We start from the raw sequence: 26,995 nt of genomic DNA, 5'->3' as shown, positions 1-26,995 counted from the left end.
TGGGGCTCGAATTCATACCCTCAAGATCAAGAGTTCTATGCTCTACAGACTGTGCCAGCCAGTTGTCCCTTGAGCACTTTTAGTATAGACTTTGAATAATGCTTCTGGTTTGAGAAAGAAAAAAAACTAAAAATTTTGAATAGTAATTTATATTGAGTAGTAACTCATTTTTTGCTTTTTTTTTCTTATGTTTCCTTTAGTTCACAACAAAATATGTTAAGATCCCATTTCAAGGTAAGCTGATATTGTCTTGTGATTTCTTTCACTGTAATTTTGAACATAAAATTACAAAAACTCTGAATTCTTTCTGCAGCCAAGTTTCCATAATTTTTTCCAGAATAGAAATTAAGTAAATCTAAGGTTAAAAATGTATTTTAATTAACACTTTTTTTTAGCATCTTTAAAAGGAGTTAAAATGTTTGATAACACTGAAAATTGTAATGACCATTAATGTTAAAGGACTCAAGGTAACTTTTTGGAATTAATAGAAATAAAGTTTTGATAGCAAGAAGATTTTGGTATGATGAAATGTATGAAAATAAAAATTATAAGGAAAATATATGAAAAATAAACTAAGGAAAATTTATAATGTTGCATACAATATGTAAAATGGTTTTATATAGAGTTTAGAAATTTTTTAATACTATTTCTTATCTGAGTAAGGCAAAGTAGATTGGAAACTGTACTTGTAATATATGGAGACTCAGACCATTTTTTTATTTTCTCCCCAACTAAAATCCTTTCAGAATAATAATGACATTAAGAAAACAAGAAACAATAGAATAGTCTCTAGAGAAAGAATTATGAAAAGAATGAAGAAAAATAGACACAAGTAGTACTTCACAAAATGACTAGGAAAGAGAGGAAGCTTCTTCCTGCAGGGAACCTGATGCGGGACTCGATCCCAGGACCCCGGGATCACAATCTGAGCCAAAGACAGATGCTCAACCGCAGAGCCACCCAGGTGCCCCTAGCATTAACTATTTAGAAGAAACAAATAAAGACTTGTGATTTAAAAGAAAATAATTTCCTAAAAGAAAGTACAGTAATCTATATTTAAGTATCTATGTAATAGTGCTCCTCTCATATTTTTTTTTTAAATTGAAGTATAATTGACATGTAACATTATATTGGTTTCAGGTATTGGTTCAGGTACAACATAATGATTTGATATTTGTATATATTGCATGATGATTCCTACTATGTGTCTAGTTCACATCTTTCCCATACATAGTTGCAAAAGGTTTTTTTTTTTTTTTCCTATTGTGGTAATTGATGACTTTTAAGATCGCACTTAGTGATTGTCACATGAATACTACAGTGTTAGTAACTATAGTCACCATGCTGTGGATTACATCCCCATGACTTATTTATAAGTTTGTACCTTTTGTTCCCTTTACCCATCTTGCCTGCCCGCCCCCTGGCTTTGGCAGCCAGTAATCTGATCTCTGTATCCATGAGCTTGTGTGTGTGTGTGTGTGTGTGTGTGTGTGTGTTTTAAATTTTACACATAAGTGATAACATGCAGTATTTGTCTTTGACTTATTTCAGAACGTGAGCAAGGGGAGTAGGCAGAGGGAAAGGGATAAGCAGACTCCCAGTTGAGTGCAAAGCCCCATGTAGGGCTCCATCTCAGGATCCCTGAGATTATGTCCTGAGCCAAAGTCAGACACTTAATGGATTGAGCCACCTAGGCGCCCCATAAAAATCTCTTAAAAACAAGACATGCATATAAAAGGTTTTAATAGATGAGGAACGTAGAAGTCTAAATGTTTATTTTTCTATAGTACCTGAGGGAAATATTAATTTACTTATTTATATTAGCTACTAATTATGTTTGGCTGTGGCTGTAAGAACATAATTTATCTTTCCTTCATAAGGAAGAAATCCATAGGTAAGCTGAACAGGGCTGATACGGTGTTTCTTTGGTCATCAGAGACCCAGTCTTTTTTGTTTTTTTACAGTGTCATTCCTGACATAACTTTCATCCTTAAATTTGTCTCATGGTCCACATGGCTCATATTTCAGTCATCATGTTTGTGTTGTAGGTGGAAAGCAGGAGGAAGGGAAAATTGTAAAAAGTACACATACCACTTATCTCTTGCCTTTTTAAGGAGCCTTCTTAAATGTGCATGCCAACTAACCTCTTCTAATTACATTTTCTTACCTAGAGTGTAGTCATATCACACATCTATTTGCAAAGGAAGGAGGAAATACATTTTCTAAAAGCTAAGTATCTTGCCTCCTAAATATGATTAGGGTTCTGTTATTAGGACCCCTAATAGTGGGTAGGAAAAATTATAAGCAACTCCCACTTTCAGTTTCTTCCATAGTCCTGTAACCAAATAAACGAAATATTGGGGAAAATTTGGTTGTGAGATATATTTTCCTTAATGATGGATGTTAAATTCCCCCTTTTTAAAGGGAAACGTTTTGAAAGTAGTCTTTCTAAAGAAACTTATGCTTTTATACTAAAAGGTTGGTACATTTGGATTAGTAGTAATTTTCTAGATTTCACAGAAATAGTATCACTTAATTGGTTTTGTGAGCTGCCTGAGGAAGAAATGTTGAGAAGTTTCTGAAAATTCTTACTCTTGTAATTTAATGTCTGTCTTTGCTGCCAGTTTCACTGACAATTTTCAGTGGGGGAGTTACAGTGCCCAGAGATTACAAGAATTAATGTTGTTAAAATGTCCACACTACCCAAAGTGATCTGCAGATTCAATGTAATACCTATCAAAATTTCAATGACATTTTTTACAGAAATGGAAAAAATTCTAAAATCTGTCCAGAACAACAAAAGACCCCAAATAGCCAAAACAGTCCTGAAAACATGGCTGGAGTCCTCACACTTCCTGATTTCAGACTACATTACAAAGCTATAGTAATCAAAACAATTTTGTACTGGCATAAAACAGACACATAGAGCAGTAGAACGGAATTGAGAGCCCAGAAATAAACCCATGCATATATGGTCAATTAATTTTTCATAAAGGAGCCAAGTATATACTAACCGGAATAGAATAATCTCTTCAATTAATGGTACTGGGGAAGCCAGACAGCCACAAGTAAAAGAATGAAACTGGACTTTCATCTTTACTATATACAAAAATCAACTCAAAATGGATTAAAGCTTTAAATTTAAGATTCTGAAACCATAAACTCTCAGAAGAAAAACATTAGGGGGTAAGCTTTTTCCCATCAGTCTTTGCCATGATTTTTTTGGATTTGACTTTAAAAGCAGAAGTAGCAGAAGCTAAAATAAACAAGTGGAACTCCATCAAACTAAAAGGCTTCTACATAGCAATGGAAATCATCAGCAAAATGAAAAAGCATCCAATGGAATGGGAGAAAATATTTGCAAACCAGAAATCTAATAAAGAGTTAATATCCAAAATAAATAACGAATTCAGAGAACTCAATAGCAAAAACAAGTCTGACTTAAAAATGGGCAGAGGAGGTGAATACACATTTTTTCCAAAGACATACAAATGGCAAATAAGCACATGAAGAGATGCTCAACATCACTAATCACAAAAATGCAAATGAAAACCACAATGAGATATCTCCTTATACTTGTTAGAATGGCTATCATCAGAATGACAAGAAGTCAGCAAGTGTTCGTAAGGAGAAAAGGGGAATCTTTGTACACTGCTGATGAGATTGTAAAGTGTGGCAGCTACTGTGGAAAATATTCTGCAGGTTCCTGAAGAAGGTAAAAACAGAACTGCTGGGATCCTTGGGTGGCGCAGCGGTTTGGCGCCTGCCTTTGGCCCAGGGCGCGATCCTGGAGACCTGGGATCGAATCCCACGTCGGGCTCCCGGTGCATGGAGCCTGCTTCTCCCTCTGCCTGTGTCTCTGCCTCTCTCTCTCTCTCTCTGTGTGTGTGTGACTATCATAAATTAAAAAAAAAAAAAAACACGATTAAAAAAAAAACAAAACAGAACTGCTATATGATTCAGCAAATCCCACTTCTGGGTATATATCCAAAAGAAATGAAAATGGGATCTTGAAGAGATAGAGGCACCTTGCATTATCCAAGGTAGCCAAAATATGGAAACCACCTAAATGTCTGATGGATAGATAAAAGTGTGGTTAATATGTACAGTGGAGGCTCAGCGGATTAGCCCCTGCCTTTGGCCCAGGGTGTGATCCTGGAGTCCAGGGATCGAGTCCCACATCAGGCTGTCTGTATGGAGCCTGCTTCTCCCTCTGCCTCTCTCTCTCTCTCTGTGTCTCTCATGAATAAATAAATAAAATATTAAAAAAATATGTACAGTGGAATATTAGTCTTGAGAAAGAGTGAAATCTTGCCCTGAAATCCATGAGAACATGAATGAACATTGAGGGCATTATATTAATTGAAATGAGTCAGATAGAGAAAGACAAATACTATATGGTATTGCTTATATATGGAATCTAAAAAAGCTGGCTCACAGAAACCGAGACTAGCGTGGAGGTTACAGGGGCTGGGACATGGGGGAAATGGGAAGATGTTGGTCAGAGATTATAATCTTCCAGGTATAAGAATAATGTACAGAATGGTGATTACAGTTACTACTGTATTATATATTTGAAAATTGCTAAGGGAGTCGATCTTACATGTTCTCACCATGAAAATGAAATGATAGTTATGGAAGTGTTAGCTAATGCTTCCATGGCAATTGTTTTGCAGTAAATAAGTGTATCAAATTGACATTAGACAGCTTAAACTTATGCAATGCTACATGATAATTGTACCTCAGTAAAGCTGGAAAAAAATGAAAAGTCATAGTTAAGGATAGCAAGGTCAGGGGTGAGGGAGATAGGGAGGGACAGAACAGACTTTAAAAGGCATAAGCCAATATGAAAGACCGTACAAAATAGATGCAAAGAGAAAGAGAACAAAAGAGTGATGAAAAATGTTTAAAAACACAAGGTAAGAATGGAAGGAGGAAGGAGAGGAAGGAATGAAAGAAGGAAAGAGGAAAGGAGAGATAAAGAGATGAAGAAAGGATGGAAAGAAAGGAAGAGGAAAGAAAAGCGGGCAGGATACAGGGAGGTTAAGAATAAAGAAAAGGATAGTGAATGAATTGGACTAAGAAAAGATACAGAAAAAAGCGATCAGAGAAGAAAAAGGAAATGACCAAGATAGAAAGTAGGAAAAAAGAAAGAAGTTTTAAAGTTATGAGCCTGTAGGAAAGAGTAAAATACAAAAGAAATGAGATAAAGAATGTGGGAGTGAGAGATAGAAGGGTTTGAAAGGAGGAGCTTATAAGAAAATAAAGTATAATTATAGACAATAAGGGGAGAAATCTTAAATAGAATTCAGTTAAAATACTCTAGGGTAAAGGCGTACCTGGATGGCTCAGTGGTTGAGCATCTGCCTTTGGCTCAGGGCATGATCTTGGGGTCCTGCAATTGAGTCCTGCATCAGATTCCCTGCAGGGAGCCTGCTTCTCCCTCTGCGTGTGTGTCTGCCTCTCTCTCTGTGTCTCTCATGAATAAAGAAAATCTTAAAAAAAAAAAAAAACTACACTAAGATAAGATTGATGAATGGTGACAGCTAGCTAGGAAGGTAAATAGGTGTGTAGGGAGGTATATAAAACATAAACAGATGCAAAAAAAAAATAGATCCATAGATAGATGACAGATGAATAGAAACAGATTGATCGATAGATAGAAATGATTTTAAAAAGGATTATCCAGGAAAATTCCAGTAAATTAAAGGTAGAAACAGAGTTAGAAAGGGAAGGAAGAAATGTAAAATATTTTTAGAAGTAGCAGTGAAATAGAGTAACCAGACGGGCAAGCATGCAAACAGGCACAGAGGAGAACTAGAAATACAGAATAGGAGCAAGAAAAAGACATGGAGAAATGGAATAAGGGAAGGAAAGAATGAACAAAGGAAGAGGGAATATGAAAGAAATGAAGACAAGATGTTTAAAATGGATCATTTGATTGTAAGAAAAAGTAAAAAAGCATTGCTAGTGTGGGAACTTTAAGATGCCTTGTTAAGTATTTGAATGCTTATTGTAAAATGCTTTTCAAACTTCAGTGTTGAATGATATGAATCACCTGGGGTTTTGTTTTGTTTTTTGATAAGCCAAAAATTTTGATTCAATACATGTAGGGTACAGCCTGATATTCTGTATCTCCATCGGGCTCTGATGTGATCCCGAGGGTCATCATAGGCGGAGAACTAGATTTTGAGTACCAAGGTGGGGTACCAGGAAATAATGCAGGGGAAGACTACTAAGAAATGTGTTTCTTTTTCTTTCTTTCTTTTTTTTAAAAAAAAGACTTTATTTATTCATGAGAGACGCAGAGAGAGAGAGAGAGAGAGGAAGAGACACAGGCAGAGAGAGAAGCTAGCTCCATGCAGGGAGCCCAATGTGGGATTCAATTCTGAGACCCTAGAATCATGCCCTGGGCCAAAGGCAGATGCTCAACCGCTGAGCCACCCAGGTGTCCCAAGAGATATGTTTCAAACAAGTATTCGTCTTGAGTTTGTACGTAACTGATCCTTGTATTCCTAGTTCAGATGCTTGTTTTCTTGAAGTTGGACCGGATGACCTTCAGGACTTGTTTACACTAGTTTTCTATGTTTATTTGAATTAAAAAAGTCCTTAAAGAAGATTCTTTTAGTTTACTAGGAGAAAAGACCCGTAATTCTGGGTGAATACCTACAAGTTTTGAGAAGTAAAACCTGGAAGAATTTTATTTATTTATTTTTTAAGCCTGAAGAATTTTACAAGAAATACTGTCTTAGACCATTTAAAAGCTCATAATATCTTTGAGAGTCTTTTGATAGTGGCTAGTCTGTTTAGTGGAATGCAGATCTTTTGGGAGAAGAAACCTAGGAATAATTTGGCTTATGGTAGCATTTGGTGTCTTGGTTGATAGTATTGAGCAAGAGAGAAATATGTAATTTTCTAAATTATACTATGCTTAGTTTTGTGCATAGATAAAATAGTCATTGTTGTCATCTTTTTTTTTTTCTTCTTCTTTTGTTTTCTACTTCTTTTTTTTCTGGTGATATCAGCGCTCCCAGTAAGAAATCTCTCAGGAAAAAGTTTATATGCTATGGAAGTTCAATTTCATATTTCCTTTTCCTGATTATAACTGAGATTGTTGGATAATTATTTGGGCCTTTCCAGTTGTAATATGTTTCTTACGCTGATAATATTGTTTCAGGTATTTTAGCTAAGTTTAGTGAAGTGCACTGGAAATAATATTTTTGTAAAATTTTGCATATCATTTTTTGAAAAACATCATGTATTCAAGGAGAGTCATATAGTGTGTAAGTATTGTATTCCTAACGTTATCTTTTTTTGTTTGTTTGTTTCAGTGTCCTTGAATGAGGTTTCATTGCTAGTGGATACCACACACTTAAAGAGGTTTGGGTTATGGAAAAATAAGGATGACGATCACAGTAAAAGGAGTCATGCTATCCTTTTCCTCTGGGTCTCTGCAAATTATCTTCAAGAGATTCAGACCCAACTAGAAAACTTCATGTTAAGTCAGCAGTGTGAGTATGAAATGATATCTAAATTTTGGAATAACCTAAGAAGGTCCTGTAAATAAAGTAGTTTTCTTCTAAAACAATTAAGTAGAATGTAATATCATTGAATTGAAATTAATTTCATTGGATTAAAAGTAATCTTATCCTTTAATATTATGCAAGATAAATTATTTCTTCTACATAATTTCTCCTGATTTCTTACGAGTTCCATGCCCTTGTTTTATAATGAACTATGACAACTAATCAGTGGCAAAGTTAAATAAAATACAGAAGTCTTTACTTCAGCATTTTCTTGAATTTAAAAAAAAAAACTCAGTTTACTTATATATCATTTCTCTAAGACTGAATTGACTTTTGGGAGAATTCTCCCAAAACTAGTCTATTTATATGTATCTTAAATATCTCCCAACGTTGTTTAGTTTTTAGTTCTTAAGGAGTCTAGTTTAAAATTGGGCAAATCAAATTAGTAAGATTCTTTCTTACTTCTTTGATCTTTCTACCTTGTCCTTTGTACTCCCTTGCATATAAAATGTGGTAAGTGGCAAACCAAATTTTATACCTTTAATATTACAGTAGTCCCTCCCTTATCCATTGAGGATATGTTCCACGACCCCCCATGGATGCCTCAAACCACAAATGGTATTGAACTCTATATATACTATGTTTTTTACCTATACATATGTACCTATGAAGAAATTTAATATGTAAATTAGGTACAGTAAGAGATTAACAATAACTGATAATAATAATTATAACAATATACTCTAAAAAAAGTTACACGAATATGGTCTTTCTCAAAATCTTACTGTACTGTACTCACCCTTATGATGATGTGAGAAGATAAAAAGCTTATGCGATAAGATGAAATTAAGTGAATAATATAGGCATATTGATGTAGTGTTAGCCTACTATTGACCTGATGGTGATAGGCCAGAAGGAAGATCATCTGCTTCTGGACTGTGGTGGTTAACCATGGGTGACCATAACTGTAGAAAATGAAACCATGGATAAAGGAGGACTACTGTAGTTATTTTGCTGTCTTACTCCAAATTAATTGGGAAAATTCATGACTAAATAGAGAAGTTGGGGAAATAAAACTAGCCATTTATAATTATTAGGGGGGAAGTGAGTGTCATTTGAGACCATTGTTGAAACGATTGATAAAATGATTTTGAAGGAAGTGTTTAATTGCTTTTTTAACTGGTAGATTTGATACATAGGGGAGGTTAGAGAAGAATAATTCATTGCTTAGTTATCTTTCATTAATTTATTCGTACATTCATTAACAAACGTTTACTAATACCTACTAAATGCCAGATAGTAGAGATAGAGCAAATAGTACCATTGTAGAGTTTCCATTTTATTGCAGGAAGAGTTTAAAATGTGTGAGTTTTGAATCTAGGTTACTGATGGCCTATTTTGAGATTGAATTTGCCTGCGTTATTAACTAACATACAAAGTACTATTATTAATAATTAAATTATTTTAATTATTATTACCTTGAAAAATAACACTATTGCTAAAAATTGGTTTCTTTTTTCTCTTGTAGCAAAATCCAGTGAATTCATTTTCCTTGAGTTACACAGTCCTATTTCACAAAGAGAAGAATTGAAATTGAAAGATATTATGACAGAAATAAGTACAGCCAGTGGAGAATTAGAGCTTTCTTATCCATTGTCTTGGGTTCAGGCACTTCCTTTATTTCAGAACCTCTCTTCAAAAGAAAGTTCTTTTATTCATTACTATTGTGCTTCGACTTGTTCTTTTCCTGCTGCTGCTGCTGAAGAAATGAAGATGAAATCAATATCTCAGGTTAGCATATGATTAATATAATTGGCAAGGTTTAGTAAGAATTTTTTCACTGAAGATAGAATGATTTCAAAATGCTGTTTTGTCAGAAGGGCATAGGAGCCAACCTGAAAGAACTCCTAATACCAAATCTAGAACAGTTTTATCTTTATTATTATTTTTTTAAGTAAATTTGACACCCAACATGGGGTTTAGACTCATGACCCTGAGATCGAGAGTTGCATGCTCCACCAACTGAGCCAGCCAGGTATCCCAAAGTTAGAACATTAATGATAATATAAATGAAATGAATAAAATAAAATAAAAATTTACTGAAAAATAAAATAAATGCCCATAAATCTTTATTGATACAAATAAATACCTCAATTAATGAATGAAAAATAAATACTGATGGCGGATAATTGACAGTTCTTTCTTAGAAAAGTATTTCAATTAATAAGGGTAAAAGGAATGAGAAAATAAAAAACCACCATAGTCAATGATTGTTGCAGGCAAGGTCCACCAAGAGATACTAAATTTAATAGGTGAAAACGTAAGGAGAAACAGGATATGTGGATAATCTCAAAGTCTCTCAGCCAAATATTTATTAGTTATAAAAAGAAAAGTATAGCTTTACAGTGGAGAAATGTGGCAGACATCACCAGGAATAAGATACTGACGTAATAAACCTGTCACATCACATACTGAGAAGAGGACATCACATACTGAGAAGGGGACATGACTTCTCTGGTATTTTTCCCAGTACTGTATAACCTCAATCCTATCATGAAAAAAATCAGACAAATCCAGTTACTAAACAAGTGACCAGTACTCTTGAAAATATCAAGGTCATCAAAGACAAAGACAGGAATTGTAGGATCCAAATACAGAAAAAAGATATTAGTGGAAACACTAGTGATAGCAGAACAAATCCATAGTGTAGTTTATAATATTATGCCAATGTTATTTTCTTAGTTTTGATAGATTTATTTATTTATTTATCATTATTTATTTATTTATTAGACAACATGTACAAGAAGGAGGAGGAGGAGAGGGAGAGAAAGACTCTCAAGCAGACTCCCCACTGAGCATAGAGCTCAACAAGGGGCTCCCTCTCATGACCCTGAGATTATGACCTGAGCTGAAATCAGGAGTCAGACGCTTAACCGACTGAGCTACCCAGGCGTCCCTGTATAGTGTCTTTTGATCAAAAATATTATTTTGCTTATACAATATCTTTGGAGAAATTCTAAATGTATAGGTGTAACTCATTGATACTGATTTCTTTTAGTCACATTTTCTCTTAAAAGCCTAGGTTTTGACTATCCTTTTGAGGGTTAATGTGTATTTTTATATATCTATAAGGAAACCTTTTTCTTTGACATTTTCTGTCAGCCTTCAAATACAGAAATAGCCAAGCCTACTTACACCTTCCTGCAGAAGCAAAGTAGTGGTTGCTACTCACTTTCTATTACATCTAATCCAGATGAAGAATGGCGAGAAGTCAGGCACACTGGACCTGTTCAAAAGTATGTACTGTGTCATATCCTGTTTGTAATAGGTGGACTCATTAGTAGTTGTCATTCTTGTTGCTGATTTTAAGTAGTTTACCTTTTTCTTTTTAATTGAGGTGTAATTGACACACAATATTATATTAGTTTCAAATGTATAACATGTTGATTTGACAATAGTTTACCTTCTAAATGTTTTTGAGTTTTGCTCTTACACTGATGGTTAGTAATAGAAATAATAATTTTTTGCTTTTGAGAAAGTTAAATTTGTTAAGAAAAGAGCTGGTGCCATTTCATTTAGTATTAGGTCGGTAAGACATAAATGGCAACTAAAATGTCAAATTTAGTAATATTAAAGTATTTGTTGAAAATATTTGTGTAGCAGTGTATGGTTTTTTATTACATATTCCATATCTGAATATATGGTAGGAAAAGTGGGATTACTTAACTAAAGTGTGGCTCAATCTAAGGTACTTTGGAGTTTGTTAGAACTTCTTTTTCATAAGTTGCTACTTTATTCATAGTTCATCTTGTATGTCTTCTCATGGTAGTCAGTCAGAATAGGGAGTCTTTGCCTTTGAGGGTGATTTCTATTACTCTGTGTGATTCCTTTTTTCTGTTTTTTAAAAAACAAATGAAAGAACAGGATAGAAAATAGCCAGTGAAATAGTAACTATCATGTTAGCGTTTAAAATTTCATGTTATTTGATTTAGGTGCTAAGATTAAATCAATTGCCTATGACTTAATCTTCTTGAATCATTCTGGCTTAGGAAGTTGTTATTATTATTATTATTATTATTATTATTATTATTTAGAAGTCCTTATTATTATACATTTATTATTGGCTACATTCAGGCAATGAGGACCATCCTGTCTATTCTAAGATCATAGCTAAAAACTCAAAACCGCTCTTCTGAGATTTAAGAGAAGGTGCCAGAAAAAAGATGCTTAATTAGTGGTTATCTGTTTCCTACTTCTTTCTTCTTATAATTATTTATTTCCTTTATATTCTCTCAAATTTTACATTGTAAAGACTTTGTTATAGGAGACTTGCCTTCTCTGCTCCGTCTTATTTCTTTATTGCTCAGCAGTTGCTGTAGACCAGCCACCAGTAGGAGAATATAGTTTTTGATTGTTGGCCCACCTGAATGCCGTGGAACTAGTCTTGGGAATTCAAACTTAGAGTTGGAAAGTAGAGTGTAGGAAAGTCTTTTATGGTTTATTACATCAGTTTGTTGAAAGTTAAAAATTGTACAGAATAGAGACATCTTTGATATCCACTGATTATGGATATAAGGTATTGATTAGACAAATATGATACTAGCCCACATGGGATTGGAAATGAAAAGAGAATGAGAGTACTGTTAGTACCTTGTGAAAATAAAGAAGGAAAATATAATTGCTTGTATCCTGTCCATTTTTTTTACTCTGTACGTCTTAGTTTTTGAATACATTGCTCTTTTAGTATTCTATATAACAAATCTCTTTGATAATGGAGTTTTCAGTACCTATATGTTTTAACTTTAGTTTTACTTTTAAGGTTGATTGTGTATCCTCCACCACCTACTAAAGGGGGATTGGGAGTGACTAATGAAGATCTGGAGTGCTTAGAAGAAGGAGAGTTTCTTAATGATGTAATCATTGATTTCTACCTGAAGTAAGTACAATGATAAATGATTTTCTCATCTGTGTGTTTTGGTGTGAATCTTAAACTACATGCCCATCACTGAAGTTTTTTTTTAACTCTAGCTAAAAGCTTCCTGCCAAGAATTTAGATTTAAAGATTTTGCCTACAGGGTTTTCTACAGTTGACTACTTCAGTTTCATTCCTTTACTTCCCATAGATACTATATACTTCAGAAGAGTTACTGTTTTTTGTTTGTTTTTAGTTTTTATTTTTGATTTATATTTCTTGGCTATTATATTACTGTGGTGAAGGATGTACTTAAAAAATTGCAGATCACTTTGGGAAGGGAAAAGAAGCAAGTCTGTACTTATGTCTGAAAGAGATAGATAGGAAAGTTTTATAAACTTTGACGCAAAGTTTCTAGTCCTTGTCTTACCTGAGCCCTATTGTTTAACTAATAATACTAGTCTTATTCCAATCACTCAGGCTCCAAATCTCTCTTTAGCATTTATTCTTCATCTCAGATACTTTACATTTGATCTCTAGAAGCTTGATTTTGGTCTTTTTTTAAAATATCCTCTACTCAAGGCCTCATGTATTATGAGATTTTCCCAGTCTGGTAAGAACGGGCACTATTTTTGCGGCTGGCTACCAATTCCTTCCTGTCTTTTCAGGTAGTTCTCTCCCCAGCCTTTTCCTCATATGTGTGTGGTGACCAGTGTTCTTCTGAATACTTAAGGAGGACTCTCTGCAGATGTCTGGAGTTCTCTTTATCTATAGCTCTTCCCTTTTCTTCCCTTTTCATTATTCTGATCTGCAAATTCTAGCTGTGTTGGTCTGTATTGAGTAGCATCTCCTCAACTTGCAGTCTGCCCTCTGGGTTACTCCTTCCTGTGCTGCAGCCTGGAAGCTACCAGCACAGTCAGCCAGGGCACTAGTGGAGCTCATCTTTGTTGGTTTCCCATTTTTCAAACATTTTCTTTGTTGCCTGATGTCCATTGTTTTGAAAATTATTGTTTCATATATTTTTTTGTCTGTTTTTTTTTTGCTTCCTTTATCCTGGATGGTAAATATAGGCTCTCTTATTTCATCTTGGCTGGAAGCAGATGTCTCCATTACCATTGACTCTTTACCCTCCCTTCCCTCTCTGCATACTTATTTGGCAATTTTAGTAGATTCTATCTCAAATTCATCTAGTTTTCTTCTGTCATCATGATTTTCTAGTATTTCTTAACTGAGTTATTGTTCTTCTCTGATTTGCTAGTACTTCTTATCTGAATTATTATTATTATGAGTCTTCTATCCTTTATCTCTGTTTGCCTGTCCATTAGGTATATCACAACCACTGCTATTAAACTACTCTATGAATGCAATTCCTATGAGAAACTTAAAGTAATTTCTTATTATTGGTCAGAATGAGTTCAGACAGTCTGGCATTTGAGAGTCTTGATAATATGACACTACCTTTTTAGCCATCTACGAACAATCCTGTACATATTACATAGTCCAGCAAAATTGAATTATAAACAGTTTAACTAAACAAAGCCCATTCCTACTCACTCTTATGCCTTAGTGCCATATTTTTCTTGATTCCAGTAGACTTTCCTCTTTATCTCAACCTGTTGAAGTTTTATTTCTCTTTCAAGGTTCCTCTCAAGTGGTGCCTTCTTAAAACTTTTCCTGATCTTCTGAACAGATATTATTAACTACCATGACACTTCATTTTCATCTCTTTTATAGTACCTGATTTTACAGTTAGTTAGTGGTATTATGACATTCTCCTAAAGTTTAAGCATCTTATTATATCTTACTCATTTTTATATTCCTGTAATAGTGTCAAATTTATATTTAGTGAGATGAACTGGATTATATTATTAGTTTTTATGTTTTCTTAGAATTAACAAATACAGTTTTATTCCTAGTTTATTTCCAATAGTACTTTTCTATACTTCCTTTTCACTGAATTGCCTGTATCTCTGTCTCACTGACTTCTTTTCAGAGGGGATTTTTTTTTTCAGAGGGGATTTTTAAAAAGACTTTATTTGTTTATTCATGGAGATATATATAGAGAGATAGAGACACAGAAGGAGAAGCAGGGCAGCTTGATGCAGGGGAGCTTGATATGGAACTCGATCCCAGGACCCCTGATTTATGCCCTGAGCCGAAGGCAGATGCTCAACTGCTGAGCCACCCAGGCATCCCTCAGAGTGTATTCTAACTTTATTGTTTAAACTAATTTCTAGGGCAGCCTGGGTGGCTCAGCGGTTTAGCGCCGCCTTCATCCCAGGGCGTGATCCTGGAAACCTGGGATCGAGTCCCATGTTGGGCTCCCTGCATGGAGCCTGCTTCTCCCTCTGCCTGTGTGTCTGCCTCTCTCTCTCTCTCTCTCTCTCTCTCTCTCTCTCTCTCTCTCTGTGTGTCTCTCATGAATGAATAAATAAAATCTTTTTTTTTTTAATAAAATCTTTTTTTTAAAGATTTTATTTATTCTTGAGAGGATGTTTATATATCTGTATCTATCTATATATATATATATCTCTATATAATCATCATTCAGATCAAAATAATATTTCTAGGACATCAGAAACTTCATTTTTATCTCTTTCCATTTAGCAAAGCCTCTCCATAGCCACATTAAAAAAAATGTCAAGTTGTGTTTGTCTTTTATGCTTTTTAAAACAGAAATTACAAAGTCATTTTTTGAACCTGCGTAAACTACTAAGAATAGTAGAGTTCTTGAATTACGAAGGGTTTAAGCACTAAATGATTGAATTACAAGCTTATGTTGAAGAATTATTTTCATAGAAGTGGACAAAGGATTTGTAGATTAGGCATATCTCATAATAAAGTTTTTCTAGATTTATTTTAGGAGTCTCATTGGTTTCAGTATTTGATTAATTTGTCCTTCTATACTCATCGTTCTGGATTGTAAAGCTATATGGTGGCAGGTACTTTTTTCCCCCTCTTATTTTATATCTTACTGTAAACATGGTGCTTGGTGCATGTTAGGAATTTGATAATACTTGTTATTAAGTAAATGAAAGTATAATGGGCAATTTCTGCTTTAAATAATCTTTTTTTAAAATATTTATTTATGATAGTCATACAGAGAGAGAGAGAGAGGCAGAGACATAGGCAGAGGGAGAAGCAGGCTCCATGCACCGGGAGCGTGACGTGGGATTCGATCCCGGGTCTCCAGGATCGCGCCCTGGGCCAAAGGCAGGCGCCAAACCACTGCACCACCCAGGGATCCCTTTTTTTTTTTTTTTGCTTTAAATAATCTTGGTGGAAGGTGACATAAATAAAGAACCAAAAAAACTGAAATCAGAGGAAATTTCAAGATTGCTTTGAATTTAATTGGCCATAAAAATGAAGATTTCCAGAACACACAAGATAATTGGGAGAAGACCAAATAAAATAAAAAAATAACTTACTTTCATGGTGTTGCTATTTTACAGGTATCTTATATTGGAGAAGGCATCAGATGAACTTGTTGAACGAAGTCACATTTTTAGTAGCTTTTTCTATAAATGCTTAACAAGAAAGGAAAATAATTTAACAGAAGATAATCCAAATCTTTCGTAAGTTAATCTTTCAGTATACTTAAGTTTTAAGAGGAAAATATGCTCTTTTGATGCTTCTAAGTGAAAAAACTTCTTACAGTATTTCCTAGAGAGCAGTATTACCACTTGTGCAGGCTTTTTTGCTCTAAGATATACTTCTCACCCTTCCACTATTCTGTTCCCTGTCACAGGAGGATGACTCTTGCAGACTGCATTTCCAAGTACATGTTCTGTGGGGGACACGGAAAGTTGGAGGGCAAGGAAGGAGAGAAAGTCAGGTTATTTCCTCCTTACCCTCTTTGCATTAGGCAGTGATTTTGGCAGTGGCTGTATTTTCTCTGCGGGTCCTGTCTTTCATTGGACAGATCTGTAAGAGTGCGAGCTCCTACTAGAGGTACTACTGCTTCTTCCCCATTGCCCTTTAGTGTAGGGGTATAGTAGTTTCCTTCTATGCTAATCTCTGGTTGCCTTGCTGCTCCCTTTTTTGGCTTTGGACTTTTTCTATCATCACTGTAGCCAGTTCTCTGCATTACATTTTATCTGTCTTAAATATATAGGGTGTCTTTTATTTCCTGGTGAGACTCTCACCAAAATACTACTCTTTAGTTAAACTACTGTAAATTATACAAAATACTATGTTTGCATAATTTACCTTACCATCAGTTAATGAGTAGGGATATATGGAAGGGGAAGATTTATTAAATAAATTTGATAGTTAACTTTTTTTGATGTCTTCCTGTTCTATTTTATGTATATAGAAATTGATAGTACTGTGATTTAATCTTAAATTTTGTTTTAAGATTACTAGTCCATGTTTGGCATAGCCAACTAGAAACTGATGAAATGAAAGCAGGTAGATTCTACTGTGTTTTTATATTTTAAAATAATTTTAAAAATTAAAATTAGATATTAGATATTTGATCTTGTATAAAAGTAATACAAAACAAAGATATATAAGTGGCATATTCCAGGGTAAGATAATATATATGATACTATATTTAGATACTATACTTAGTATCTTATACACACACATACACACATTCAGTTGACCCTGGAACCACATGGGTTTGAACTGTGGGGGGGGTCCACTTACATACAGGATTTTTTTGATAAATACAGTATAAATATTATATATTTGATAAACATTTTCCTTATGATTTTAATATTTTCTCTAGCTTACTGTGTTATTTTTATAATACATTATAGTATATAACACAATACATTATATATATAACATACAAAATATGTGTTAATTGGCTTCATGTTATTAGTAAGACTTCTGATCAACAGTAGGCCATTATTAGTTAAGGTTTTGGGGAATAGAAGTTACATATATAGGTTTTCAACTCTGTTGGGTGGGGATTGGTTCCACCAATCCCCTCGTTGTTCAAGGGTCAACTGTGTATATGTGTGTATGTGTGTGTGTGTGTGTCTTTCACACATACACAGATACTCCTACTAATGCTTGGCTTGAAGTATATGTAATTAATATTCACACAAAGAATTTCTACAAATCAGTAAAAAAAAAAAAATAAGAAGCCCAGAATCAAAGTGGTAAGGGATATAAACCTAAATGGTAAATAAATCCCCGATAACTGGCTCAAACTACTAGTGTTAAGATATTGCAGACTAAATGATGCACAAACTCATTACTATACATTATCAGATGCTGACGTACTGGCTTCTATCCATATCCCTAAACCCATCTCGTGACATTGTTTCCCCTCACTTATCCTACTTCACTGAGCTCAACCTACCTCTTTGAGTTTTCAAATATGCAAAGGTCTTTCCTATTTTCTGACTGAAATTTCTTCTCTTGGCACTTTTTTGTTTCATAACAAGATCTCTAGTCATTTATTTGTTTGTTTGCCTGTCCTAGAGTTAAGCTTTATGAGGTCATGCACTTCATCTGTCATATTTTCTCCTTTATCCCCAGTACCTTTTGTTCAGTTGCTTGGAACACACTAGGAACTCAAAAGAGAATAATGTATCTTATTGAATGGGCATAACGAAAAAGAACCAGGTGTCTGTCTAAGATTTTCTTTGTTTTTTCTTTTTAAAGATTTTAGTCATTTATTTGAGAGAGGGGGAGGGGAACAAACAAGGGGAGGGGCAGAGGGAGAAGCAGACTCCCAGCTGATTGGGGAGGGCAACACAGGGCTCAATCCCAGGACCTCGAGATCATGACCTGAGCTGAAGTCACATGTTTAACCGACTGAGCCTGGTGCCCCAACTTCTGATTATTTTATAAAGTTAATCTACATAGTGTCTAATTCCTACCACTTTTTTTATAACCATATTCTAGATTCCATCTTCTTCCTAATATTTGTCCCTGTGAGTTTGGTTAGATATTCAAATGAACAGTGATGGGGCAAAGATATCTTTCCTATATTACTTGGTATGTAAATATAAAAGAACTTAATGATTTGTTTTATTCGTGCAAAGAAAGAGAGGTTCTTGAAGGGATTGAGCCAGAAGTCACATACCATCTCTTTTATGTCACTGTTAAATACCATCCTTCCCTAAACTTTCTTTGATATTCAGACTTGATTTGATACCTTCCTTCCTTAATTTTCCTGATAAGATAGAGAAAAGAGTTATTTCTCTTTTCTTTCCTGTCCCAATTCTTTCCTAAGTGTCTCTTTTAAATGCTGTAAAATAATTTCTTTAAATCCCTTATAACACTTACATTTTAGTTATTTATTGTAGTTGTTTTCTGCCCTCATTATTTTGTAAATTCTTTAAAGGCAGTATGGGTGATTTTTATTAATTGTTTAGGAACCTAATAAATACTGAATAAGTAAAATGAAAGATGGATAAATGGTGAATGTATTTAACTTGTCATATAATTTCCTTATATATGAAATGAAAGGAGATGTCATCTTTAAAAAATCTAAGAATATATGCCTCGTTCCTCCTCTTCCATTAAATTTTAACACCACCCTCATCACAGATAAAACATTTAGACCATTTTCTTACAGTTTAATGATAATGTTTTTATCATGTCCAGATGGAACTTAACTGAATAAATAAGAGGATAGCTGTTTATATTCAGTTCCTGAGCTACTTTTGGAATCTATAACACATTTTGTAGACTGCTTTTATTGTATGATGTTGTTTATAAATAGTGATTAGATTTAAGAACATTCAGGAGTTAATGAAAAGAGGTGAATATTATATATCTTAATATGTGTTAAATAGTATATATCTTAAAGGTGATATCAAGGAAACCAAACCTACCATTTTTCAGTGTATCAAAATTACTCTTGAAATCTGTATCTAAAATTTTAATTTTTTATGTGTAAAATACATCTATCTTTCATATTCCCAGAATGGCACAGAGAAGACATAAAAGAGTAAGAACATGGACTCGTCATATAAACATCTTTAACAAAGATTACATTTTTGTGCCTGTAAATGAGTCGTGAGTATTTCAGTTTATTTAAAAACAAAATTAGGGAGTATAGAAAAAAAATTTTGTCTGTTTTTAGATTAATAATCAATAAAAAGTATGGGTATATAAATTCCTGATATTATTTTTAATTTATTCCAAGGAAGTAGCTAAAACTATGAGTTACTTATGTTAGATTTTGGTTTGACAGTATAGTTATATTATAAATATAGTGAAAAAAATAAAATGACAAATGCCCACAAGACTGTAATGACTGAGACATTGAATTTTTCTTTTTTGGATTTAAAAGATTTTATAAATAAAAGATCAAAAGATTTTTGGATGAATCTGAAAACTTTAAGAGAACAAGCTGTTTAAGTACAAAATAAGTGATGCTGTGTGTTTATTTGTTAAAGTAGTTCCTCAATAGGAAACACAAGATTGTGTGATGAAAGTAAATAAATTTGAAATAACTCAAATTTTACACTAAGTAGTCTTACTACTTATTTAATTACTTTTGGAATGTGTATTCCATATTGTGTCAGATGTTATAATGGGCTTCTTCAAAATTGGTATGAACTTTGTCATACCCACATTTTCAGCTGTAGTTTTAGAACATGTTCCTCTGCATTGTTTAGATTTTATGTTATTCTGATTGTATTTCTTTTTCAACAGGTCTCACTGGTATCTTGCAGTCATTTGTTTTCCATGGTTAGAAGAAGCTATATATGAAGATTTTCCACAGGGCTCCCAGGTTCAGCAGTCTCAACATGACAACAAAACAATAGGTGATAAACTTAATGTAGTGTTTTTAATAATGATAACAGTAAATGATTATGGTGAACAATATGCAGTTAAAAGATAGTATAGTTTTTTTTATCATGAAACTTATTAGAAGGAAGAATAAGAAATCTGAAATTTTCATAATAAATCCCAACCTCATGTATAGACAAAATATAATTCTTCAGTTACACTGTTATGTCAAGTTTTATTGTAGCATTTTTTTATAGAGTAATCTTGCTAACATGACTCAGAATTCATATTATGGATCCACAGGCATAGACCCAATTCAGGTCCTTTGCCTCCTTGGTTAAATATACTATTAGATATTTTATTCTTTTTGGTGCAATTGTCAATGTAATTGTTTTTGTAATTTCTCTTTCTACTACCTTTTATTAGTGTAAAGAACCACAACAAATTTCTATTTATTAATTTTGTGTCTTGCAACCTTACTGAATTCATGAGTTTATTGGTCATGAAATCTTTTTCATTTTTTCTTAATCTAAATGAACACAAGTCTTGTTAACACTGGAAACTGGCTAGATAATATCAGGTCTCTTAAAATTCTTCCATGATTTTTCTTAAGTTACAGTCCAAATCTTAAGTAAGCAAATTAGCCTAATTTTTTTTTGAGGAAAAAAAATGAAAATTATGTGTTTATAGGTGTAGGCTAAACAGTAAGCAGAGTTATTAATAGCCATTATCATCAATACTGGCCCAAACCACAGCTAAATATTTTGCCTTAGACATAAAATAAATACTCATAAGTGCTTTATTATTTCTAACTAGATAATGATCAACATACTACTTCAGGACTGTCTTTGGATACAGAGGAGTCCCAAGTAAGTATGTTCTTGATAGATATGAAAAAAGGAAAATACTTGAATATAATAATTTTATCTATAAAATAGGGTGTAGACTATGATGGATATTGTTGGACCATAATAAATCGTGTTGTTTTATGGTTCTTTGATGTATTTTATGGGGGTAGGAAGGAGAATAGGAGAAATTATCATTCCTCTTATACTTGTTTAGCTGACTTTAACTTTCTTGATTTGTTTATTCAGTAGTTTTTCTGATCATTTGGTTGGCTACTTCTCAGGTGTACTTTTATTCTTCATTATAGCCGCATTTTTTTTTTTTAGCTTAGTGTAATTAGTAACCTAAACAAGCATGCATGTGCACGCATTCATGCACACGCACACACACCCAAATATATATATATTTAAAATATATTTTAAAAATATATATGTGTGTGTGTATATATGTATATTTAAAAATTCTTTTTATTTGAGTGTAGTTGACATACAGTGTTACTTTAGTTTCAGGTGTACAACATAGTGATTTGACTAGTTTAAGTATTCTGCTATGCTTACCACAGGCATAGCCACCATCTGTCACCATACAGTACTATCACAGTATCATTAACTATATTCTTTATGTTATGCCTTTTATTCCTGTGATTTACTTATTTCATAACTTAGAAGCCTTTATCTCCCATTCCTCTTCACCCATTTTGCCCATCCTGTGACCCTTCTCTCCTCTAGCAACCATCAGTTTGTTTTCTGTATTCACAAGTCTGATTCTACTTTTTGTTTGTTTATTCATTCATTTGCTTTTTAGATTTCACCTATGAATGAAATCTTAGGGTATTTGTCTTTCTCAGTCTTCACTAGGTATTGTATGCTCTCTCTCCATCCATGTCATTGCAGGTGACAAGATTTTAGTCTTTCATATGTGAGTAATACTCTGTGTGTGTGGGTATCTGTGTATGTGTTTGTACACACTACATCTTCTTTATCCATTCATCTATCAGTGGGCAATCAGACTGCTTCCATATCTTGGCTATTGTAAATAATGCTGCAGTAAACATAGTGGTGCATGTATTTTTTCAAATTAGTGTTTTCACTTTCTTTGGGTGAATACGGAGTGGTGAAATTATCGGATTATATGGTATTTCTCTTTTTAATTTTTTGAGGAAACTCCATAGTATTTTACACAGTGGCTATAGAAAACCAGTTTACATTTTCAGCAATAGTTTATGAGGATTCCTTTTTCTTCACATTCTCACCAACACTTGTTATTTTTTGTCTTTTTGATTTTAGCTATTCTGGCAGGTGTAAGGTGGTATTTCATTATGGTTTTGGTTTGCATTTCCCTGATGATTAGTGATGTTGAACACTTGTTCATGTGTTTGTTGACTATATGTGTATCTTCTTTTTTTTTCTTTTTTAAAGCATAATCACCATTTATTTTTTTTTCTGGAGAACACTTTTTCTTAGTCGTTAAGGACTTAGCTCCTTACATAGGCTTCGGTAGAGGTCGTTGGACAGCACCTGTGGGTCTGAATCGGGGTGGGGGTGCTTCACAAGAGTGATTCCTGACTACCTTGCTGTGAATGGCACAACTCATGCAATAATGTAGTTTCACATACAGCCTAGGAAGCACATAGGCGTCGAAGACACTCGCTTCAGAAATGTCCCTGATGGCAGCGGCCTCTACTATGTTCCGAATAACGAACTTCTTAATAGCCTTTTCCTTGGGCATACAATGGGCGCAGTTGGTGCAGTGAATAGGCTGCATGTGGCCGTGTCCTTTTTTGGCACGAACATTATTCCTTCTTTTCTTGGTCATCTTGGGTGCAAGACTGAGAGAGGATCCATCTGTATGTCTTATGTCTCTTCAGGTCCTGCCCATCTTTAATTGGATTTTGTGTGTGTGTGTTGAATTGTATAAGCTCTTTATTTATTTTGGATATTAATCTCTATCTGATATAGCATTGGCAAATATCTTCTCCCATTCACTAGATTGCCTCTTCATTTTGTTGATGGTTTCTTTTGCTGTGCAGAAGCTTTTTATTTTCATGAAATCCCAATTGTTTATTTTTGTTTTGATTTCCTTGCCTGAGGAAACAAATCTAGAAAATGTTGTTAAGGCTGATGTCCAAGAGATTACGGCCTGTGTTTTCTTTAGGTAGTTTTATGGTTTCAGGTCTTAAACTTAGGTCTTTAATCATTTTTTTTAGGTCTTTAATTTTGAGTTTAATTTTATGTATAGTGTAAGAAAGTGGTCCAATTCATTTCTTGGTATGTAGCTGTCTCATTTTCCTGACATCATTTCATTGAAGAGACTGTCTTTTCCCCATCGTATATTTTTGCCTCATTTGTTGTAGATTAATTGACCGAGTAGGTATGGGTTTTTTCCTGGACTCTCTATCTTGTTCCATTGATCTATGTGTCTCTTTTTTCTGGCAGTATCATACTATTTTGATTATTGTAGCATTGTAGTAGCTTGAAATCTGAGATTGAGATCTCTCCAGCTTCATTCTTCTTTCTCAAGATTGCTTTAGTTATTTGGGGTCTTTTGTGGTTCCATATAAATTTTAGAATTATTTTTACTAGTTCTGTGAAAAATGCTATCGGTATTTTGATAGAGATTGCATTGAATTTGTAGATGACTTTGTGTGGCATGGGCATTTTAACAATGTTAATTCTCTAAATCCATGAGCATGGTATATCTTTCCATTTATTTATTTGTCTTCAATTTTTTTCATCAGTATTTTACAGTTTTCAGAATACAGATCTTTCACCTCCTAGGTTAAGTTTATTCCTAGGTTGGTTTCTTTCTTTCATTCTTTTTTTTTTTTTTTTGGTGTAATTGTAAATGGGATTGTTTTCTTAATTTCTGCTTTTGCTTTTTGTTATTAGTGTAGGGAAATGCAGCAGATTTCTATATATTCATTTTATATCTTGCAACTTTACTGATTTCATTTATCAATTCTAATAGTTTTTTGGTGCAGTCTTTAGGGTTTTCTATATATAGTATGTCATCTGTGTAGAGTGACAAGTTTTATTTCTCCCTTACCAATTTGTTTGCCTTTTATTTCTCTTCTTGTCTGATTGCTAAACTTCCAGTAATATGTTGAATAAAAGTGGTAAAAGTGGACAACTTTGTTCCTGATCTTAGAGGAGAAGCTTTTAGCTTTTCTCCATACAAGTATGATGTTAGCTATGGATTGTTATACATACTTAATGATATTGTTTAGCTGTGGTTCCCTTAAACCCACTTTGTTGAGAGTGTTTATCATGAGCAGATGTTGAATTTTGTCCAGTGCTTTTTCTGCATCTATTAAGATGATCATGTGTTTTTTCTCCTTTAATTTGTTAATGTGATGTGTCATATTGGTTGATTGCTGGATACTGAACCATCCTTGCATACCTAGAATAAACCCCACTTCACTGAGGTGAATGATTCTTTTAATGTATTGTCAAATTCAGTTTGTTAATATTTTATTGATGATTTTTACATCTATGTTTATCAGGGATATTGGCTTGTAGTTTTCTTTTATTGTGGTGTCTTTGTCTGGTTTCAGTATCAGAGTCATGCTGGCCTTGTGGAATAAATTTGGAGAAGCTTCTCTTCTATTTTTTGGAATAGTTTGAGGAGAATAGATACTAATTTTTCTTTATTTTTTTTTCAAGATTATATATTTATTTGAGAGAGAGACAGAGACAGAGAGAGAACAAGCAGAGGGAGGAGCAGAGGGGGAGGGACAAGCAGACTCCACACTGACTGCAGAGCCTGACATGGGGTTCGATCTCATGATCCTGAGATCATGACTTGAATTGAAACCCAAGAGTCAGGCGTTTAACTGAGCCACCCGGGTGCTTCCTAACTCTTTAAATATTTGTAGAATCATCTATGAATCTATCTGGTCATTGACTTTTTGTTTGTTCTTTGCTTATTGATTCAGTTTCATTTACTAGTAATTACTAGTAAATCATTCAGATTTTCTATTTCTTTCTGATTCTGTTTTGGAAGATTGTATGTTTCTAGGACTATATTCATTTTTTTCTAGGTTGTCCAATTTGGTATGTAAATTTTCATAGTAGTTTTTATAATCCTTTGTATTTCTGGAATGTTGTCATTTCTCGTCTTTCATTTCTGATTTTATTTGAGTCCTCTTTTTTTCTTGATGAGTCTAGGTAAAGGTTTATCATTTTGTTTATATTTTCAAAGACCCAGTTCTTGGTTTCATTAATCTTTTCTTTTCTTTTTTTTTTTTTTTTAGTTTTTATTTCATTTATTTCCACCCTGATCTTTATTATTTCCTTCCTTCTAGCTTTGGGCTTTGTTGGATCTTTCTTTTCTAATATCTTTAGGTATAAGGTTAGATTGTTTGAGATTTTTCTTGTTTGTTAAGGTAGGCCTATATCACTATAAACCAATCCTAATCTTAGAACTGCTTTTGTAGCATCTCAGAGATTTTGGACTGTTGTGTTTTTGTTTTCATTTGTCTCCATGTATTTTTTTTTCTTCTTTGATTTCTTTGTTGACCCTTTGGTGATTTAATCTCCACATTTTTGTGTTTTGTTAATTTTTCTTATATGGACCTCCAAACTGGTATGCATCGTCTACATTTGGTGTCATAATTGATTAAGGTAGTCACCTAGTGATTTTTGGTTCTTTTTGTTTTGTTTTTTGTTTTGTTTTGTTTTGTATGTACAGAGAGCAGCAGCCTTGCTATACTGGCATAGGCTTATGTCTTTACCGTTACTAGTACAGGGTAGGCAGAAAGAAGGAAGTTCCTTTTCTGCTCTAACAATGACATGGTAGGGAAGTTTCTTCTTGCTTATAGAAACGGGCTTCCTAAGGGTGCCTGGGTGGCTGAGTTGGTTAAATGTCTGCCTTCAGCTCCATCACAATCTAAGGGTCCTGGGATCAAGCCTCACCTCAGACTCCTGCTCAACAGAGGGCCTGCTTCTCTCATTCCCTCTGCCCCTCACCCCCCTCCCTGTGCTCTGTCTCTTTCAAATAAATAAAATCTTTAAAAAAAAAAAGGCACAGGCTGCCCAAATTAGGTTTCTTGGAACAGTTGTTCTAAGATGCGGATTATGTTAAAAGGATTGTAAGGTCAGTTAAGTTGGATAAAGCCTGTGTCCTATTCCTTTCTTAAAGATTCATTGTTATATTAGAGTAATAATGGTACTGAGAAGTTTTTCATTAAAGAAATCTGCTTAAGATTGATCTGTTGTTTCTCAAATTTGTCTCCACCAACATCATATATTGAGTTAGAAAATGTATGTAAGTGTAGGTTAAATTGTTTATCTTTGCTTAAGATGGTAAGTCTGAACAGAAGTAATTGAAGTTCTAGGGTTTTATAATGCTTTGTTATAGTTCCATAACTTCTTGAGTCCACATATAAGTGTGTAAGACACTGTTTCACCAGTATAAGAAAATAAATCAATGAATTTCTGAAAAAATGATGTTGGTTCACTTTAGATGATGAAAAGAACTCTAATTTGAAATTTTAATTTTAGAGTCAGACATTTTAAAGAGTAACATATTAATTTATTCAAACTGGTTTTAATTGCAAAGTCATAAAAATTCCTGTTATTTCAGAGTACTGAGACGAATACATCAGTACCAAAGAAAATGTGTAAAAGGTAGGTACATGCTGTAATAATGTTTTTTTTTAGATATTTAAATTTACTTCATATACAGATACGTACACCTCGATTTCTTCTTTTGCTTTTCACAGGCCATGCATTCTCATACTAGATTCCTTGAAAGCTGCTTCTATACAAAACACAGTTCAGAATTTACGAGAGTAAGTAATGACAATTTTACTCTCAGTCTGTTATCTAAAAAATCTGAGTAATTTTGAAGCTACTTTAAGAATTACTGAAAACACTATGTATCTGGAATTATAATTTACTATGTATTTAGATGTCTACAAATCTAATCAATAATAAATATCTCCTATTGTATGTTAATATTCAAGTATTAATATTTCTCAAATATCAACTTGTATATATTAAAAGCAAAT

The 26,995-nt window shown here is 33.6% G+C and overlaps 2 protein-coding genes across 6 annotated transcripts in view; one reads left to right on the top strand and one right to left on the bottom strand.

The window, feature by feature from the left end:
- SENP7 (SUMO specific peptidase 7) overlaps positions 1-26,995 on the top strand; it is a 140,788-nt gene that overhangs the window by 109,913 nt on the left and 3,880 nt on the right. For all 5 annotated transcript variants that reach the window (XM_049105609.1, XM_049105613.1, XM_049105611.1 and 2 more), the window contains 11 exons: positions 201-234; positions 7,332-7,511; positions 9,055-9,317; positions 10,689-10,822; positions 12,346-12,462; positions 15,891-16,013; positions 19,327-19,419; positions 20,062-20,174; positions 20,956-21,008; positions 26,569-26,612; positions 26,708-26,776. In XM_049105609.1, coding sequence (XP_048961566.1) covers positions 201-234; positions 7,332-7,511; positions 9,055-9,317; positions 10,689-10,822; positions 12,346-12,462; positions 15,891-16,013; positions 19,327-19,419; positions 20,062-20,174; positions 20,956-21,008; positions 26,569-26,612; positions 26,708-26,776 — 1,223 coding nt within the window. The remainder of the gene's footprint in view (positions 1-200; positions 235-7,331; positions 7,512-9,054; positions 9,318-10,688; positions 10,823-12,345; positions 12,463-15,890; positions 16,014-19,326; positions 19,420-20,061; positions 20,175-20,955; positions 21,009-26,568; positions 26,613-26,707; positions 26,777-26,995) is intronic.
- Positions 22,468-22,800, bottom strand: LOC112640157 (40S ribosomal protein S26-like). Its single transcript, XM_035710056.1, has one exon. The coding sequence runs from the start codon at positions 22,798-22,800 to the stop codon at positions 22,468-22,470; it is 333 nt and encodes a 110-aa protein (XP_035565949.1).

This window comes from Canis lupus, chromosome 33 (assembly GCF_003254725.2).
Source record: "Canis lupus dingo isolate Sandy chromosome 33, ASM325472v2, whole genome shotgun sequence".
In the NCBI taxonomy this organism is placed as follows: domain Eukaryota; kingdom Metazoa; phylum Chordata; class Mammalia; order Carnivora; family Canidae; genus Canis; species Canis lupus.
Note: the sequence above shows the minus strand (reverse complement) of the source record. Positions and strands in the feature narration are given on the sequence as shown.

Coding starts and splice junctions, on each gene's coding strand:
- LOC112640157 (XM_035710056.1), bottom strand. CDS start 22,800: ATGACCAAGAAAAGAAGGAATAATGTTCGTGCCAAAAAAGGACACGGC.